Genomic DNA, 19,995 nt, shown 5'->3' on the forward strand with positions numbered 1-19,995 from the left:
TTTATAATAACAGGTTTTCTCCTGGTTCCACGGGTCTTTTGTGTGGAATTGATCCGCCAGTCCCGGACTTGAGAGGCCCGGGTGTTCCCGGTGTGTCCCGGGCTCAGCAGCACCATGCCGGAGTGCGTGTCGGTTTCAGACTTCGTGCAGGAGGTCCAGGAGGACTGGAGCTCCCCCACCACCTCCTCCTTCACCTCCAAGATGATCAGCTGCAGGAACACCGTCTACCTGCTGGAGGAGGTCAGTACATTTTTGTGCAAAATGTGCACACATTTATAGATTAAAATCAACACTGCTGCAAATTATCAAGTCTCTTAAAATGTAGTTAATATTCTGCTGATTTGTTATCATCAATTACATTTCTGTTTATGTACAGTTTGCATACTCACAAAACTAAACATTTGAATTAATTCATTTTTATAATTCAATTTGAAAACGTCACGTTTTTGTCACTGCCGGTCAATTTGTAGCGTCATGAGTAGTACACACAATTGAACGCAATATAGGAAACATTAAAAAAATATATATATTAAAAAAAGAAGATGTGCTAACTGTACACAGTTTCTGCAAAGGAGAACTCGTACGTATATGTTTTATATGTAATATTTGGATTTATCTTATTTGAATTTATCAAAAAATATTTAGTTTCTCTAAATAATTTCATCTTCTTTTGAATATAAAACACAAATATAACAGCTCCCAAAAAAACAACAATCAACATGTTTAAAGATAACCTAAAACTCTGAAATAAACAGTTGCATAATTAAAGGAAATCCCCAAACTGCAATGACCAAAACAAACGTTAATACTTTTAACTGTATTTTAATTGATTTCCTACAATATCTGATCCAGAAAACAAAAGCATGATAGAAGAAAGTTAATGAATATCCTCACAGGTCTAGAAGTTAGTTTGACCAGGTTTGAGTCGCTGTGTGAATGTTTGGCCAGTAAGAACTGTTTCATGGTTGACATGTTCATGGCTAATGTTTTGCCTCAGGGGGGCTCCTCTCACTTTAATCCGGCCTTGCAGACTCCAAGCTCACTTCCTCAGATTTCTTGTTTTTCTGAATAGTTCAACAATGAATCCATCATTTAAATAGTTGCACACACACACAATCACGCACTTACACACACACACACACACACACACACACACACACACACACACACACACACACACACACACACACACACACACACACACACACACACACACACACACACACACACACACACACACACACACACACACACACACACACACACACACACACACACACACACACACTCACACTCACACTCACACACACACACACACACACAATTGGTCAGTGGAGTCATTGACCCGAAGACTTTTGATCCTCGACTGCCCTAAAAAAAAAGAAGAACCTACAACTGCCTCCCCGCTTTTTTTTCTTACCCCCAACAGTGTTGGCACAGGTAACCACGGAAACAGATTATCCCTCATTAGTATTCATTGTCTTTGTATTTAATGGTAATGAGGAGGAGCCAGAGAGATGGTTATTAATGAGGATATCAGATCATCTGCTAATCCGCATGTTGATGCTGCATTCATGGGAGCATAGAAAGTTGGGAATTACAATTTGCTTTAAAAAAGAAGAAGAATGACACTAAAAGGGAATGGCAATTGTATTTGTATAGCTTTTTTCAGCATCAAGGCAATTCAAAAGGGCTTTATTCAAATACAATAAGAGCAGTCATTAAAGAGCCTAAATGTATGTTGTTATATACTGGTATATCGACAACAATTTATATTAAAATACCAAATATTAGTGTCATGCACAATATAAAAAAATAAATGAGAATATGATAGACAGGATTTTTCTCTTGTTCTGGAAATATCAAGACAATATTGTTATTCTTTGCTTATGTTTATGGTGTAGTAAGATTCCAAAATTCGAATCACAACAATAATAGTTACAGTGCGTTGTAAGAAATGAATAACTTTTATAGAGTAAAAGGCAGCTGTAAACAAAGAGTCTCTAGCCTTGAGTAAACAAATGGGAGAGTTGGAGCAGAGCTGAGCTTCTTCCAGATATATGGAGCATAACAAACTGACGCTATATTAGTATTGACTCTGGGGACAGAAGGTAGACACGAGAGTGCTTTGTAATGTAGCAGAAGATCTGACATCTATTTCGGCCCTGCAGTGCTTGGTAAACTGGTAGCAGTATTTTTAAAATAAATTATTTCACAGAGAGGAAGCCAGTGAAGTCCTCAGAGTGATGTGATCCACATTATTGGTGTTAGCAAGGACTCAAGCAGCAGCTGTCTAATTGATTTATTTTTAGGGAGAAAAGAAATGCATGAACAAGTTTTTTTCAAATCTTATTGAGAAATAAGTCCTTTGATCCTTGATATGTTCCTAAAGAGGCCTTGTTTTGGTGTTTTCCCATTCCTGTAGTGTGTTGTATAGCCTAGGCTTTTGTGCATTTAGATGTTCTGCAAAGGCTAACATCCCTGTGGGAGTGTGTGGGACAGAATATGCATTTGTTTGCATTTCGGGGTGAACTATCCCTTTAAAAACGGTTTATGGATAAACCACACAGAGCTTTCTAATCCTGTGAATGAAATACCTAAAATGAAATGAAATCATCTCATTGATGCACAGATGACGTTAACATCATAAAACAATCCAGATTGTTTATTTGTAACTAATGATTGCTAGATCCCATGTAGCTGCTTCAGGTCATGCTATTCCCTGGTAAATGTAATATCGTCTCATTGTCACACTGTCACGGCTTACTGCAATACTTGTCCTTTGCTTTTTCCTACCATGACAAGGCAAAATCTCCCGTGTGAAATAGGTGTGTGTGTAGTCTGGTTCACGCAGAAAGACAGAGCTCTTGGTGTAACGCAGGGATGCAGCTGCCTGTGTCGGAGAACAAAGCTTGTCCTCTTTGTGTGTGTGTGTGTGTGTGTGTGTGTGTGTGTGTGTGTGTGTGTGTGTGTGCGTGTGTGTGTGTGTGTGTGTATGTTTGTGTGTGTGTGTGTGTGTGTGTGTGTGTGTGTGTGTTTTGAGTCAGCAGGTGAATTAGGGCTTCTACATGAACACATACATACACATACACACAAACACACGTTCAGCAGATTTTGATTAAAACATGAATGTATGAAACTGTTAAATATTCATGTACGTGTGTATGTGTGTTCAGGTTTTGGACAGTGACCGCTTGGTGTTGCAGAAGATGAAGAAAGCTGCTAAAGCCAAATATGCCTCAGGACAAGGTACACGCACGCACGCACACGCACACGCACACGCACACACACACACACACACACACACACACACACACACACACACACACACACACACACACACACACACACACACACACACACACACACACACACACACACACACACACACACACACACACCTGTTACCTCCTGCACTAACACCCTCTCTCTGCAGACCATGTCTCTCACCTGGAGCAGTACATTAACTCGATGGAGAAGCTGTCGGTGAACTGTCACTCAAACGGAGAGACGGAGGTCGGATCAGCTTTCTGCCGTCTGGCCGACTTCTCTAAAGACCTCCTCTCTCCCATGAAGAACCTGGTAAGATATAAAACGTTATACACTAAGAATAAACTAAGAAGCAAGTGTAGTCCTGGAGCTTCTGTGGTACGCTTGGTTGGCTAAAAGAGGATAGTCTCACAATTTGGCTTGTAATTAAACCCCCACAACAAAGGATTACACTTACTGGCATTTCAATGTATGCCCAAACACAATTTACTTAGAAAACAACATACCTGTTGCATTATCCAACAAGAGAAGAAGGAATCCAATTTACCAGACAGTATCTAAAGCTAAAAAACCCAGGCTTGTTTTGCTCGATTATTATGATCGTCAGAACACAATGTTTTCCATTTAGATAAAGGAGGTATTACCAAAAAAGCAGGTAATGGGTTTTTTCCCCCAAAGGTAGACTCACAAACAAAGATTCCCTCCCTAAACAATTCTTAAGAGCTTAAGAGCTCCTAATTTAAGATCCAATCAGAAGGTTTTAGTTGGATGTTTTCTCAAAGGAGTCTGGCATGGATCAGCCCTTTTTAACTAAAAAACTCTTAATTGCTCATTTCCATCCTATATTGGGTATACCCATTGTTAAAAATAGTTGGATTCAAACATTTGATTTGGACATTTTTATCAATGATCAGTGGTCTTTTAGCTAGTCTATTCCTTGTTTAAAAAACCTTTGATTAACCCTTCATTGTCTATTCAATACTACATTAAAGCCCACTATTAAAGCCAATGGGCTCTTAATGGCTACATTCCAATTTCTATTGGAATAACCTCTGATTACACATAAACACCAGCTGTTTCCTTCCAGTCCCATGGAGACTTCCCTGGAAAATCCACCAATTCAAACACCTAATTACTTAACTTTGGAAAGTCATTCAAAATCAAAGTGGAAATATTGACCCTCTTCAAAGGTATTTGGTTCTGGTCCTTCCCGAACGTCAATTGGAAAAACATCTGATTCAAAACTATTTTGATCCCAATTTGTCAATGAGTTTTTACCTGGTCCATTCAATACTCCATTGAGAAACATCTGTTTAAAATCTAACTGGTTGTTTGTCTCCTAACCACTCTATATTACCTTTCAATTAACAACATGCCGGGAGTTATCTTTTATTACCAAGGTCTGTCTAGCATGTTTTTATTTTTGTTGACAGGGGAAGTTACTTTAAATGTAATTTTGTGTTTTGGTGTGCAGTTAAAGAGCATGCTCCACAACATCAACTTCTTCCTGGACTCTCTGGTTAAAGGAGACCTGAGGGAGGTGAAGGGGGTGAGAACTTTTTAATGTACATATCACTTGACTGAAAAAACCTTTCAACAGTTTCGTGATGACTTCTTCACCTCAGGACGCTGCTTCCTAACTGAAATGTTTAAAGCCTCCTCTCAAACATCCTGTCTCCTCTTCTGTCTCTTTGTAGGATCTGAAGAAACCTTTTGACAAAGCGTGGAGGGACTATGAGAGCAGATTGTGAGTGATGACAAAACAAAATGAAGAACACCAAAAGGGTTTAAATGCTTAGTCTGTTTTTTTAGTTTTGAGACAGTTAACATCACTGCTACGGTTTCAGAAACCTTGTTAAGCTTGTTACGAGGTTTAGAGAAACCTGATCAAGCATCTTGATGTGGATAGTCCTGTGTTAAGGATCCTAATTCTGGGGTCAGAATATATTTCTATTACAAAAATGACCTATTTAAAAACAGACAGACGTAAATAGTGGATGAATAAAGCATTAAAGACACACCTCACGTTCCACTCGTTCTACGTGAGCAAAGAGGCAAATATTTGGACAAGAGTGGACAAGAGTTCATTTCTGTTGAACTTCCTTAAGAATAGTAATGGTATCTTACCTGCAGTCGCACATTTGGGATCTGGCAACAGTGTGTGTGTGTGTGTGTGTGTGTGTGTGTGTGTGTGTGTGTGTGTGTGTGTGTGTGTGTGTGTGTGTGTGTGTGTGTGTGTGTGTGTGTGTGTGTGTGTGTGTGTGTGTGTGTGTGTGTGTGTGTGTGTGTGTGTGTGTGTGTGTGTGTGTGTGTGTGTGTGTGTGTGTGTGTGTGTGTGTGTGTGTGTGTGTGTGTGTGTGTGTGTGTGCGCAGTAAGCAGGTGGAGAAGGAGAAGAGGGAGCTGGCTCGTCAGTATGGGATGGTGAGGAACGAGGTCAGCGGAGGAGAGATCGCAGAGGAGCTCGAGAAGGAGAGACGCTCCTTCCAACTGAGCATGTGTGAGGTCAGTGACTCCGCCTCCATCTTTGACCCCGCCTCCTCCTTCACCTCCTTGTGCTTTGTTGTTGTTGTTTCTTCTTCTTCTTCTTCCTCTTCCTACTTCTCATCTACCCAACCCTTTTGTCTTTCTACTATAATCTCTGCTTCCTTTTCTCTTCTTCTTCTACTCCTTCTCATCCTTGCCTTCTTCCTCCTTCTCCTTTCATCCTTTTTACTTTTCTACTCTAAAAATGGTCAGCCATCTCTCTGCCAAATAAAAACACTCATCTTTCTCTCTCTCTCTGTTAGTATCTGATTAAGGTCAACGAGATAAAGACGAAGAGAGGCGTCGACCTTCTGCAGAACCTTATCAAACACTACCACAGCCACAATAAGTAAGAACACACACACGCGCGCGCACACACACACATGCATGCACACCCACGTACGTGTTCTAAACCTGTCCGTTTGTTCTGTATCTGTGTGTGTAGCTTCCTGCAGGAGTGTGTTTCAACCACTCAGAAGTTGAAGCAGTACATGGAGGAGTTGAATGGAGTCCTTATCACGGTATACACGTATATTGAGTTTATCATTTGGAGTCAAAGTATGCAAATAACATGTCTGCTTGATTTGATTATTTCTGTACATAAATCAAGGTTTTTAGGGTAAACTAAGATGAATTTGGCTCAGGTGATCTGTTGTGTGTGTGCAGGTGAAGCAGCGTCAGGAGGAGGAGAAGAAACAGCTGGTGACCCTCAGAGATCAGCTGAGGCCGGCCGTCAACTTAGAGCAGGTCTGAGACACAAACACTGATGTGGTAACACTATAATAATGTTCAACAGGTGGTTAATATGTGTGTGTGTGTGTGTGTGTGTGTGTGTGTGTGTGTGTGTGTGTGTGTGTGTGTGTGTGTGTGTGTGTGTGTGTGTGTGTGTGTGTGTGTGTGTGTGTGTGTGTGTGTGTGTGTGTGTGTGTGTGTGTGTGTGTGTGTGTGTGTGTGTGTGTGTTTGTAGGACTCTTTACCTAAGCAGGTGTACAGCATGCATCAGCTGCTCGGAGACAAACAGTACGGAACAGAGAGGGCAGGATTCCTCTACAAGAAGAGTGACGGGTAAACATTTGTAATTCAAACACACCCTTCATACAAACACACATCCAGCTATGCTATATATATGAAATGAAAATGAAAACCACAATAAATACACTTCTGTACTTGGAACAATAAAATAATACAATGTAAATAAGTTTATTAATAAATACATAAAATAAAATAAAGATCAGGGATAAAATGTTAAAATGATTCAAGCTTCAAACTTAGGCTGTAACAATACTAAAGTATTGGAAGTCATAGCTCGTTTTGCTCATTTATTTATTACAGGAAAATGCACATGTATACATATTTATAAATACATTAATTTTAATAAAATCATTCAAAACAGGCGCAATACACGGACCATCAGTATACTGTACGTACTAATAATGGTCGGACCAATCCTGTGTGTCTTTGTGTTTCAGCTTGAGAAAAATGTGGCAGAAGAGGAAATGTTCAGTTCACAACTGTTACCTGACCATCGCACACGCCACTGTGAGTTTGTCTGTGTGTAAGTGTGTGTGTAAGTGTGTGTGTAAGTGTGTTTGTGTGATTATACATTTGAACTCTTGAGGTTGGTTATCAAAGTGATCACATCCTCTTTCTCTCTCTCAGCCCAATAAATCTCCTACCAGACTAAACCTGCTCACCTGTCAGGTCAAACCCAGTGTGGAGGACAAGAAATGCTTTGACCTCATCTCCCGTAAGACACATGCAATCACACACTCACACACACCCACACACACACACGCACGCACGCACTCACACACGCACGCACGCACACACACACACATACACACACACACACACACACACACACACACACACACACACACACACACACACACACACACACACACACACACACACACACACACACACACACACACACCAGAACTATCATAAACCAGAATTGTTATTGGCTGTGGTGTACATGCACATAACACAATTATGTGTTTGATTTCATAATATATAACCTTTTTCTTCCAGATAATCGGACCTACCATTTCATGGCAGAGGAGGACGCTGAGTGTGTGGCGTGAGTCAAAAATAAAGTTTGACACATGGCTTCATCCGGTATGTATGATAAATATCGTTAACAAGTTTTAAATGTTGTGTGTTGTGTGTGCAGCTGGATCTCGGTGCTCAGTAACAGTAAGCAGGATGCTCTGAGTGCGGCCCTGGAAGGGGGCTTTAAAGGGGGGGGAGGAGGGGAGAGCAGCGTAGAGGATCTGACCCGAGCCATAACTGAAGACATCCGGCGGATGCCCGGAAACAACAACTGCTGTGACTGCGGAGCTCCAGGTTATCTATCTATCAATGTATCAGTACAATACCATTTCTAAAGTTAAACATGCCCTGTCAATTGAGTAAAGCATAAGCCCTTTGTTTAATTACCATTACAAAGCAAGTTTGTGTTTTTGTTTCCTGTTTGTAAGCTGTTTAAAGAAAACCCAAAATAATCCATAATAGTAAAACCGTATTTGTATGACACCTTTCATTCAAGAATAGCAGCACAAAATGCTTTGCAAAAAGGATTAAAATACATATACTGAGCATGAAAACAGGGTTGGAATGCTTTCACTTTTGGAAAATAATGTAGAAACACACATGATAAACATACAATAAATGGAATACATGGAGACTAGACATAATAATGAATCAGTAAAAGCTACTGAAAAAGATAAATTCCCATATTTTAAGCATGCATAACATAAACACTGTACTGTAGCACTATTTAAAGGGTCTCCACTTTTTTGTGCTCTGTTATTGTTTCCTTTCTTTTCCTAATTGCATTTTTCACTTCAATTAATCAAATAAATAAATGGTAGATTCTACAATGTTGAAAATAATTGTTAGATGCAGCGCTAATTAGATTTCAGAAAAAAAGGATATGATATATTTAACAATGGCGACAACATCTAATCTCCTGTCTCTTTAGATCCTGGATGGCTCTCCACCAACCTGGGCATCCTGACCTGCATCGAGTGTTCGGGGATCCACAGGGAGATGGGGGTCCACGTCTCCAGGATCCAGTCTCTGAGTCTGGACAGTCTGGGGACCTCAGACCTTCTGGTACGTCCAAACTGTTAGCTAACAAGCTAATCCAACAATAATCCATCCTGAAGTTAGGTGTTGAGTTAGACATACAGTACATCAAACCTCATTCTTCTGTAAATCCATCATCTTTAGCTGTTACAACACACACAACATGATTTAAACCTGTATGATTGTATATTTCTTCATTAAATGCTATGGAAGTTGTACGGAGCCCCTAAAGGGACATGGAAGAAAAAAAGAAAAAAACAGAGAGAGAAAAAAAAAGTCAGGATAACGGGTTTGTATCTCGTGCGCACCAGATACTAACTCGTGCGCACGAGAAACAAACCCGTTATCTTAACCCGTTAACTTTATTTTTTTTTGTTGAGAAAGTTACCAATGCACCAGGAGGAAGTGGAACACACAGGAGACAACCATTTCACTGCAGACTGTTAGCCTATGTTTACGTGGGGAAATGACAGTGCATACATTATTTGAGATATATTTCGAACTCAGACTTCATTGTATGGACATTTCGGCCAGGGGTGTAGAGCTATTTATTTAAGCACCGGATTGGCAAAACAGGAGAGTGTGTACACCAGTCTGCTTTGATCAACAAATTAATGTCCTTGACTCTCAGAGAACCTGCTGCCCGCAGCTGTTTTAAAGGGGAAAAAACACTCAGAACACACACACACACAGTCACAGAGCCAGTGGCGGACTTTTCCCCGCAGCGAGGCTCCCCCCGTTGACAGTTCACTAGCGCTGGTGCTGCTCTTCTCTGAGTTACACGTCCCGCTGCCTCCTGGAGTGACCACACACCCCTGGCTGAAATGTCCTTAAAGTGAAGTCTGAGTACGAAATATATCTCAAATAATGTATGCACTGTCATTTCCCCACGTAAACATAAAAGTCTGCAATGAAATGGTTGTCTCCTGTGCTCACAAGAAAGTATCTTGTGTGCACGCAAAACTTTCTCGTGCGCACAAGATACAAACCCGTTATCCTGACTTTTTTTTCTCTCTCTGTTTTTTAATTTTTATATTCCATGTCCCTTTAGGGGTTCCGTATAGTTGACATGTCCACCGTTGGTTTTTTTCCTCATAAATGTCTTATATTGTTGACAATATAAAATTCAACTAAAATTATATAAACTTCCAAAAAGGGAAGACAAACAAAAAAGCAAACCAGAAAAAACAATTGCATCCCCTGAACATTTACAAACTCAAAACATTGTTTTCTCAGAACCAAGGCTTTAATGTTATTAAAGGTATTCTGTTGGTGATGCAATTATATATTTCCACTTTCTTTCAGTTGGCCAGGAATGTTGGTAACTCTGGTTTTAATGAAATACTGGAGGCAAACCTACTGAGTCCATCAATGAAGCCGTCCCAGGAGAGCCACATGTAAGACACACATCACACACACACTGAGAATCAGTGGGAATGAATTAAAATAATAGTCACAGTTTTAATAAGGTGTAGCAACTAACATTAAACAATTTTCTTTTTGCTTTAATTTTGATAAAGGCATGTCTTATGTTGAAATGATAATTGCTTCACCTCATGAAAAACACAAACCCATGTACATCATTTTGATAAAGTTGACCTGTATATTCATGTTGTGTGTGTGCAGGGGAGAGCGTAAAGACTTCATCCTGTCAAAGTATCAGGACGGTTATTTTGTGAGGCGGAACCACTGCTCGAATGCAGCGCAGCGGTTTGGCCTGCAGGAGGCGACCAAGAGCTGCGACATCTACAGTCTGATCCAGCTGCACGCCCAGAGGACCGAGCTGAGCCAGCCGCTGCACGCACACATACAGGTACACACACAACAATAAACACACAGGTAAACTCAACTAACCAACACACAACACTCACATAAACTCAGCATTGGTTTCCATGCCAACAGGAGAGAGGGGAGACAGCGCTCCATCTCGCCGTCCTATTGGCTGACAGGACGTCCCTGCACATCCTGGACTTCTTAGCTCAGAACTGGTCAGGGATTTCTGCTGACAATTTTGAGTAGTGTCCTCTCAGTGTGTGTTCATATGTTTACATGTGTCCACCTGTGTGTGTGTGTGTGTGTGTGTGTGTGTGTGTGTGTGTGTGTGTGTATGTGTGTGTGTGTTTTTTGTCTTCAGCTCAAATGTGGACACACAGACATCCGCAGGAAACACAGCGCTGCACTACAGCTGCCTGCACAACAAGAGCGACTGTGTGAGGCTGCTGCTGAGAGCCAGGGCCAACACACACACCAGTAAGGAAAACAAACACACACACATATATATTTGTACACAGTACATGTGAGGACCAACAGAAAACAAATTGAAAAGTGAGGACAAGTTTTCAAAGTGAGAACTGATACAGAAAGTGATGATATATTAAGAAAACATGGACATTTAATTTTTTTTTTGAGACATTCAATATTTTTTTTAAGTGAGGATCATTTTGTTAATTGGGGAATTGATTTAATGTAAATCTAAGTTTCTTAAAAAAATATCTCTACTCTCAACTGGTCCTCACAAATGTAGAAGCACACACACACATTTTCCTGTTGATAGTCATGACAGAGAACTTCTCAGTAACATTTTATTTGTTTGTGTGTGTACAGAAAACGAGTTAGGGGAGACCGCTCTGGACGTGAGCCGCAGGTTGAAGCACGGCCACTGTGAGGCGCTGGTGAGGCGTCGCTCCTCTGCATGTCTCTACTTGTGGCTGTTGAGCGTTACTCTTTATATTATAAATCTGAACTGCGTTGTGTCCTTGCAGCTGCAGCAGGCCCAGTCCAACAAATTCGACCATCATGTGAACGTGGAGTACGAGTGGAGGCTTCGTCATGACGACCTCTACGACAGTGACGACGACTTTGAAGAGAGGGTAACTATGGCAACAAGCACATTGTACTGCTTCTTTCTTTCTTTCTTTTTGTATAATTATAGTCTATTGCTAGAGCTTACCCTGCATTTTCTTGAGAGTAGATTGGTTAATCGTTCTTAAAATTATATTATTTTTTATTATTTATACTATTATTTGCCATTTCTTGATGCATTATGGTTTTAAGATTTAGTGTCTGAAAGCTCCAAGCTTGTTATTTTAATGAAAAGTCTGAGATCTTACAATTCAAGCAAAACAGAAAATACTGTTATGAATGTCACAAGGCTCAGGAGGACCCAAACGCACGACACCAGAAACAGGTCAGGATTAACAAAGTATTTAATAAAAAGACAAAAACACAGAAACTATAAGATCAAAAACGCTAAACAAAACATCTACTTGGATTATCAAAAACGTAACACAAAGAGTCTATCAAAAATATACTTAACAAGGTCAAGGAATGACTGGCAGACTTGGTGAGACAAGACGAACTGGCACAGGACAAGGGGAGACGCAGACTATATATACACAAGGTAAGGGGAAACAGGTGGCAACAATTAACCTGTTAAGCCCGGGAGCCCCTGCCCCCGGGGCAACAAGCAACATCTTGCAAGAAACAGCGTCTGAGGGCTTCTTAACATTTACTATGAATGTGTCATAGCGAATTAACGAGAAGAAACTCAGCTACCTGACGATATGAACCGAAACAAAACAAAAGTCTAACGCCGAGCCTCTGAATTAGCACTGAGCGAAAGAGTGCTAATGTACTTAGCACATAACTCACAGTAGAAATATGTTATTCTTCATTGGATCTGGACAAACTGATAGCATGTGAAAGCTGAGATTCTACAGATTATAATGGTATAAGTATCATCACTGTGCGACCAAAACTCGCGGCAGCGAAAGCAAGCAAAGACAACACACAACTTCACTTTACGGGGCCAAAACGGCAAATACGTCTTACCTTTGCTGTTTTCTGATCAAAAGTTGTGTTCAAGGGCGTTAAAACGCATATAAACGCTGCTGAAGTTTAATCCAATGTCTCTGTGTCCCTTTGAAATGATTACTGATAATCCATCATAACACTTATGGCAATAAGCCTAGTTTTCAGTTTTCAGTTTTCAGTTTTCAGAGCGTAACATAGCTTTCGGTTTGGGCAAACTGCATCAATCTCACTCCTCAATGGTAACGTGTAGGTGGATTTAGGAACTCCCCCTCGATTCTATTGGCTCTAACAGTTCAAAATTGGTGTCAATCACCAACATCGACCAATGGGTGTTGTAGAGTTTGGATTCCTAAAGCTTTTAGTCTACTAACCCATCATCCAAGGGTGGTTTTTATTATAAGTAATAGGTTGTTTTTTTTAACTTTAAAATAAAAACATCTATATTGATTCTGACTCTTCTACATCCAATTCACAGGTTTATTCTTGCTCTGAGAAAAAAGATTATTAATTTAACCCTTTTAGAACTAAAGTTATAGTCATTGGTTCTGGGAATGTCATTTTCGAGCCTGAAACCTGAAAAACAGGCTCAGGGGTTAACAGGTTAAGGCTGACAATCATACTGGAGGGAAAACACACAAGAGCAGGAAGGGCTCTGAAACGAGAGGGAAAGGTTACTACAAAATAAAACAGGAAGTCACAAGACAAGGCAAAACACAAAGGATTGAACTAAATGAATTAACTTAACATAAATGTGTCGACACCACAAACTGGATCAATCATCTTCATCATGACAGAGGAGAGTTTTTGTATTTTTATATTTATGTATTTTATATGTCTTTAATGTTTAGCATATTTGCCAAACTATGTACAGACTTGACATTGAGGTTAATCAATTTGTTGCTCTTTTAGCGATGTGAACTTTTTTCACTCCTCCTCTTCTGTTTCAGAACGGTCCTGTGAAGAAGGAGCGCTCCTTCTCATCCTCCTCCTTCTCCTCCTCCTTCTCCTTCACCTCCCGGGCCTTCAGCTTCAATCAGCCTGCCTCCTCCTCCATCCCCCCGCCTTCCTCTGGAGAAGCGGGAGGATCAGGAGGAGCGGGAGGAGGGGGAGGAGCGGGAGGGTCCGGAGGGTCTGGGGGGTCTGGAGGGTCCGGAGGAGGTCTGCTGAGCGTGGGCAGGAGGCTCGCCATGGCGATGGAGCTCCACAGCCGGCCCTCTGGCTGTGCCTCCAGCCCCCCTCCGCCTCCTCCGTCCTCCCCTGCACCTCCACTGCCCCCCCGGGTCAAAGGTGAGCTCAGACTCTGAATGTTTTGAGTTTTATTAATATGTTGTTATCTTTCCAGGAGCTTATCTTCCTTCATCTGCAACTTGAATGGAAAAACAATGCACATTTTATTGTTTGTGACTAGTGGCAAAACCAAATTGTACAAATACTCTGGTACTAGTTAAAGTCCTACATTTATATATCGTATTAGAACAACATTTATGGATTCAAAATATACTTAATAACCAAAGTAAACGAATATTTTAAGTGTAACTACCCATTTCAGAATTATATATATAAAATTACCGAATTATGATTATTGATACATTATTGTGTCCCAGCTAATAAAAGTGGAGCTAATTTTAATAACGCTGTATACACTTGCCAAATATCATAACCTGTAAATATATGTTGGTGTTTATTTAATGATATATTATTTTGTAGTATTCTTTTATAATTCTAAAAAGTAAGTAGCTAAAGCTGACTATTGACAATAAGATTTCTACGCAAATAAAGGCCTGATTTAAAACTATTTGAGGAGGTTGGATTTACTTGTATGGTCAATTCATTATAATAACATACAAACAATATACAAAAATAGGTAAACATGAACAACGTATTAAATGTGTATCAACACAAATTAAAACATCAGATCAGAAAATGGGAAGGATTCATACTAAAACCTAATCAAATGTGTTGTGCCGTCCTCTAGCCCCCAATGTTCCTCCCCCTCCCCCTCCCGCTGGGGGAGAAGGAGCTGGGGATGAAGAGGAGGAAGAGGGGGAGGTCTTCTTCTCGCTGACAGGAAATAGAAAGTCAACGCCCCCCCCTCCCATCGCCGTCCGACACAAGAGGAGCTGCTCCGAGTCCAGCAAGCACGGTATCATCCGAGAGTAAGGCTGCAATTAGTCTGCCAATTACTGTAATACTGTGTAATTAACTGTGTGTGTGTGTGTGTGTGTTTCTCTGTGTGTGTGTGTGTGTGTGTGTGTGTGTGTGTGTGTGTGTGTGTGTGTGTGTGTGTTTCTGTGTGTGTGTGTGTGTGTGTGTGTGTGTGTGTGTGTTTCTGTGTGTGTGTGTGTGTGTGTGTGTGGGTGTGTGTGGGTATGTGTGTGTGTGTGTGTGTGTGTGTGTGTGTGTTTCTGTGTGTGTGTGTGTGTGTGTGTGTGTGTGTGTGTGTGTGTGTGTGTGTGTGTGTGTGTGTGTGTGTGTGTGTGTGTGTGTGTGTGTGTGTGTGTGTGTGTGTGTGTGTGTGTGTGTGTGTGTAGATTACGGGTTGCCAACCAGCCCGAGGATCTACAGCGGTCCAGACTCCTCCTTTAAGAAGTGTGTGTGAGTATCTGAGGCATAATGACACTGAATTTAAACTTAAATGTACATTTCATTACAACAAACACAGAAGGGGGAGTGAGGCATCTGATTGAATATTTAAAATAAATGATGTCCTGTTGGAACAGGAGCTAAACTGTCTAAGTTTGTTTTAATCTAAAAGAGTAGTGTTAAATAAGATCCAGTTTTAATCCAACTGAAATGAAAACATTAGAACTTGACATGCCGATGAGAGGAATGTAACACCATGAGTTTTCACATTACCATCAAAATCTCAAATATCATGGTTACATGTACAATTATTTTTATTATTACTATTTTTACTATTATGTGTTAAAATCCAGGCATATCATAGATTAAACAATTATTCAAAAATGTTGTTTCTTGCAGATTTATATTGAAAATGATTACTTTAATTCAAATGTTCAAGTTTTTAATTGTTCACTCTTCATCTATTTATTTTGCATTACAGCAACATTTTTCTCATTCTTCTTTCCTTTGTCCCCCTTCAATTTAATGCTTTGTATACATTGCTTCATACATCTTGTAAAAAAGTCTGTATAAAAGCATGCTTTTTTTTACTATCAGATTTCAATTATAATTTTGATGATTAAAATATTAAACAAATAGTGAGAGGTTTTTCCCTCATCAGGGTTTTTTTAACTGAGACTGTGCCGCCCCCTGCTGGACTGAAGGAGATTTACAGTTGTTGTTGACGTGTTCAGATTGAAATAATCTCTCTCTCTCTCTCTCTCTCTCTCTCTCTCTCTCTCTCTCTCTCTCTCTCTCTCTCTCTCTCTCTCTCTCTCTCTCTCTCTCTCTCTCCAGCCCATCTTCTCCTCTCAGCTCGCTGACTGAACGTCCAGAGAGAGGTACTTCTTGTTCGGAAACATCCACGTCTGTTGTATTAGTCTGCAGTCTGGTGGATCTATCATATGTCACTGTGATGAACGTAGCTATGTGTGTGTCGGCACAGGAGATTTCATTTGTATTGGCTCCTGGAATTTCTCTACTGCTGGTTAGACTGTAAAACATAATATTTACATTCATTACTTTAAGTAATTATTATAGTATTTTGTTTGCTTTATTGTTGTAATACTTTATTTTAAAGCTGCAGCAATTTTTTGTATCCACAAATTGTTTATAATTTAATTCAATTTTTTCCAATGTGGATTTTCCTGGTTTGACATTATAGTTATATTGCCTAGATTTTAATACGTCGTCCTGAAAACATTTTTATGATTTAAAATGCATTTCTTGCAAGGAAACAAAATGTTAACGGTCCTACTTTAATTCAATGAGCAAGTTATATTTTCCAGCTAACATACATTTTCTTACTCTTCTCTCCTCTGTTTTTATTTTTATTTCAATGCTATGTATATTGCTTTATAATTTTTATATGAACACATTTAACAAGTAAAAAAAAAAGAGTTGCTGTTAGAACTAAACCTTCCGGTTCCTCATTGATATATTAACAATGACATTTTCTCTCTCTTTCGGAGGTTTCCGGAGGGCGGACAGTGACGGTAGCTCCTCTCACTTCCTGCACCCTGCCAGGAAAGCCCCGCCCAACGGCTCTCCCACCAATCACCGCTCTCAGAGCTTTGAGAACGACAACCGCCCCGCCCCCCAGCCGCTTCCTCGCAGATCATTGGTGAGATCTTCAAAAACAATTTACTTAAATCTTCATAACCGTAAACTCCCTTCAAAGCACTTATAATCAAGAGTTCCCCTGGGGGGCTACATATGGGGAAGAAAGAAGAAAAATGAAACTTGATGTTTTGAACATAGTGTCTTTTCTACAGTTGCATAGCAATTATTCGCTGTGCTTGGATGTCCCAATACTCTGTATTGAAGGCACTCTATACATTTAATATGCATCTATTCACTTTTTGATCAGTTTAATACTATAAGATTATACACAGGTTTATGTCTGTATTGCCTGTTCTCAGTAGTGGCAGAAGATGCCCAATCCTTTATTTATGTTGTAGTAGTACTACAATATAAAAAGGGTTAAAAACTAAACACAATTTTTAAATAGGTTTTACTATTATGTGACTCAGTTAGATTCACCATTGAAACCACATAGCAACACTCCAGCAGTGCCTTAGAAACCGCACTCAACAGCTGATCAGCCCCAAATGAAAGACAAAGGTTCCACCTCCTACTGATGCCTAAGCAATCATGATGAACATTTATTTTAATTCATATTTATTATTATCGTGTTTTTTGCTTACCTCCACCAGCCTCGGGGTGCGACGAGCCGCCGGGTGGAGGCGCTGTACGACTGCCAGGCCGACCACCACGATGAGCTGAGCTTCTTTGAGGGTCAGGTGCTGGTGGTCCTGGGCAAGGAGGACAGTGATTGGTGGGTAAGTATCAGAAACCCGACTCTGATTGGTACTCCCATTGGCCTACTTCTACAACTGTGAAGGTGCTTTTTCCACTGGCCTCCTGATGGACATAACGGGTATTTCTCAATGTTTCTCTATGTCGGGGACGCTTGCTTGGTAGCACATGTCTTCTGAGTCAGTTGCTTCAGAAGCGAGGCAAGAATCCTTCCTAGCCTCGGAAAACGAAGAATTGTGGATCAGGCTAACAGGTGTGCAGGTGTGCGTCATATGCGAAGCCCCGCCTTAAATGGAGCGCGATTTCCGCCAAAGATTTGGAAACTGGTCCGTGCGCAAAGCATTGTGGGGATTTTAAGACCGTGGAGTCTACATATGTGCAGCCTCGAAATGTCTCGCTACGAAGTAAGCCTGCCTCGGTAGAATTCCAAGTATGCTGGACATTGGAACAGTCCTTCTGCGGCACTCAATTACGTAGTATGCTTGAAATAGTGGCTCTGGAGCAGCCTTCCTCGACATTGAGAAACACCCAACATGTCACTATGGTAAAGTACACAACAAAGATGGCAAACGCTCAGATTTCTTCAAAGAAAAATACTTAATGACCAAACCTTTAAAAGTGTTAATTTCTCCTGTTATTGCTTTTTTTTCTTACTTAGTTTGTTTTGATATGATTATATTCCAATCAAATCCAATCAAAAATGCCTAAAACTAATATATTTGTTATCTAAGGAGTAAAACGAAATCAAAATTTGGTGTCAAAATGAACATTGTTGTATGGAGTCCATGTTCAAATTGTAATCACGTGTGTGAATGTATATGCAGCATGGTTACATAGAGGAAGAACCGGACCAGAGGGGTTTGTTCCCGTCCTCCTTCGTCCAGCTGCTCTCCGACTGACCTGGACCAAACCAACAGAAACTGGACCCGTATAGATCCAGTCCGCCTGGAGAACCAGAACCTGGACCCGTACAGATCCAGTCAGCCTGGAGAACCAGAACCTGGACCCGTACAGATCCAGTCTGCCTAGAGAACTAGAACCTGGAACCCAGGGGAACCAAGGCAGCAGAACCCCAGGATTGTGTCCCTCTGCTTCTCCCAGGACCGGACGGCTTCCTGTGATGACCAATGGTCCAGGCACAGTTCATGTTGTCACAGCAACCAGCGGCTTTTGTTGCCATGGAGACAATACAGTTGACCTGTTCCGTGAAGAATCTGTATGTATCTGTATGTATGTATCCGTATCTGTATGTCGCACAAACAGGTCAGCGACAAGTGTTGACCGTGCTATTATTTATTTATTTATTTGTATTAAGCACATAGGTACTACACTTCAAAATAAATAAGTTATTTACTTATTTTAATATATTCATGGAGTGATGCAGGAATAAGTTCTAAACATCTGAAATGAGTTAGCATTTTAACAGTTCAGGTTCCCTCGTCACAAATTCAATGGGTTTTTAACGTGTTTTATGTTAGCTACCTGAAGTAAGGCAAGTGGTTAGCACAGACTAATTAGGTTTTCACATTTATTTCTCCAACATAAAATGCGTCACCCCACTGTTGAATGTCTGAAACTTAAATGTGTCTTAAAGAGGTTGGTTGGATAAATCCAATTGGCTTTTTGCCACGGGAGCCCTTGCGATGCTAACTTCTGGGTGGGCTTACAAAGTGTATCACTGCACCACTCCATGGTTTTTCATCCTGTGCAGCTCTTCTGTCCTGTCTCAGGCTTTGTCACCTTCGAGGGGCAGGGCTTATCAGGTCTGACAAGGGCCAGGGCGGTTCTGGGAGCAGGGGTCTAAAATTGATCTAGGGCCTCCACTTGACAAGTGACCAGAGCACAAAGGATTGTGGGATAGTGAAATGAGACTGATTCTTGATGTCTGAAGATTCCAAACACCTCAGTAAGCACAGCAGGTACTGATATCATTTCAAAAATACATCTGCTCAGTTTCTCATAAAATGCAATCTTTTCACATTGAAATAAGATTTTTCAGGCTAATGGACACATTTTTTTGTAAATAGTACATACACATTAATAAGGTGGTCGACTGGTGCAAACGCGCTACAACAGCCTAACTCTTCCATCATGAGAAACGTGCTAGTTTCAGAAACGATGCTGATAAAAAAAACACAAGAGTGTCAAAACACATACAACTAGAAAAAGTATTGTGTTAAAGAAAAACATATTTGCAGTAAAGTTACAAGACGTTTCATCAGAGAAAAATATTGAATTGATTGATGTATGATGAAAACCACATTTATTATTTGGTATCTACTGATAACAATTAAAAAAATTCAACATCTTGTACTGGAAACTGAGCAAATGTTTATATTTATCATGGCGGCAGA

The 19,995-nt window shown here is 40.4% G+C and overlaps 1 protein-coding gene and 1 long non-coding RNA gene across 5 annotated transcripts; one reads left to right on the top strand and one right to left on the bottom strand.

The window, feature by feature from the left end:
• Positions 1-96: 96 nt before the first annotated feature.
• Positions 97-5,636, bottom strand: LOC307041987. Its single transcript, XR_013808962.1, has 3 exons — positions 5,398-5,636; positions 3,451-3,579; positions 97-231 (listed from the first exon to the last, which is right to left on the bottom strand). It is a non-coding gene; the product is annotated as an uncharacterized lncRNA (long non-coding RNA).
• unm_sa1614 (un-named sa1614) lies at positions 113-19,952 on the top strand. 4 transcript variants are annotated; one of them, XM_079685602.1, is made up of 28 exons: positions 113-240; positions 3,177-3,249; positions 3,437-3,582; positions 4,745-4,819; positions 4,968-5,017; positions 5,644-5,773; positions 6,058-6,143; positions 6,240-6,315; positions 6,461-6,541; positions 6,762-6,859; positions 7,264-7,333; positions 7,454-7,541; positions 7,829-7,877; positions 7,971-8,143; positions 8,781-8,914; positions 10,193-10,284; positions 10,514-10,700; positions 10,790-10,875; positions 11,022-11,137; positions 11,492-11,559; positions 11,650-11,757; positions 13,648-13,987; positions 14,676-14,843; positions 15,232-15,295; positions 16,121-16,164; positions 16,795-16,946; positions 17,539-17,664; positions 18,466-19,952. In XM_079685602.1, the coding sequence occupies exons 1-28, from the start codon at positions 115-117 to the stop codon at positions 18,538-18,540; spliced, it is 3,081 nt and encodes a 1,026-aa protein (XP_079541728.1). In that variant the 5' UTR covers positions 113-114; the 3' UTR covers positions 18,541-19,952. The 4 variants fall into 4 exon arrangements, with proteins under 4 accessions (XP_079541728.1, XP_079541729.1, XP_079541730.1 ...); XM_079685603.1 differs by having other exon boundaries at positions 15,232-15,289; XM_079685604.1 differs by lacking the exon at positions 4,745-4,819.
• The last annotated feature ends 43 nt before the right edge of the window (positions 19,953-19,995 follow it).

Source organism: Notothenia rossii (assembly GCF_949606895.1).
Source record: "Notothenia rossii genome assembly, chromosome: 5".
Taxonomy (NCBI): Eukaryota; Metazoa; Chordata; class Actinopteri; order Perciformes; family Nototheniidae; genus Notothenia; species Notothenia rossii.

Coding starts and splice junctions, on each gene's coding strand:
- unm_sa1614 (XM_079685602.1), top strand. CDS start 115: ATGCCGGAGTGCGTGTCGGTTTCAGACTTCGTGCAGGAGGTCCAGGAG. Junction 241..3,176: donor CCGTCTACCTGCTGGAGGAG/GTCAGTACATTT, acceptor ATGTGTGTTCAG/GTTTTGGACAGTGACCGCTT. Junction 11,758..13,647: donor ACGACGACTTTGAAGAGAGG/GTAACTATGGCA, acceptor CTTCTGTTTCAG/AACGGTCCTGTGAAGAAGGA.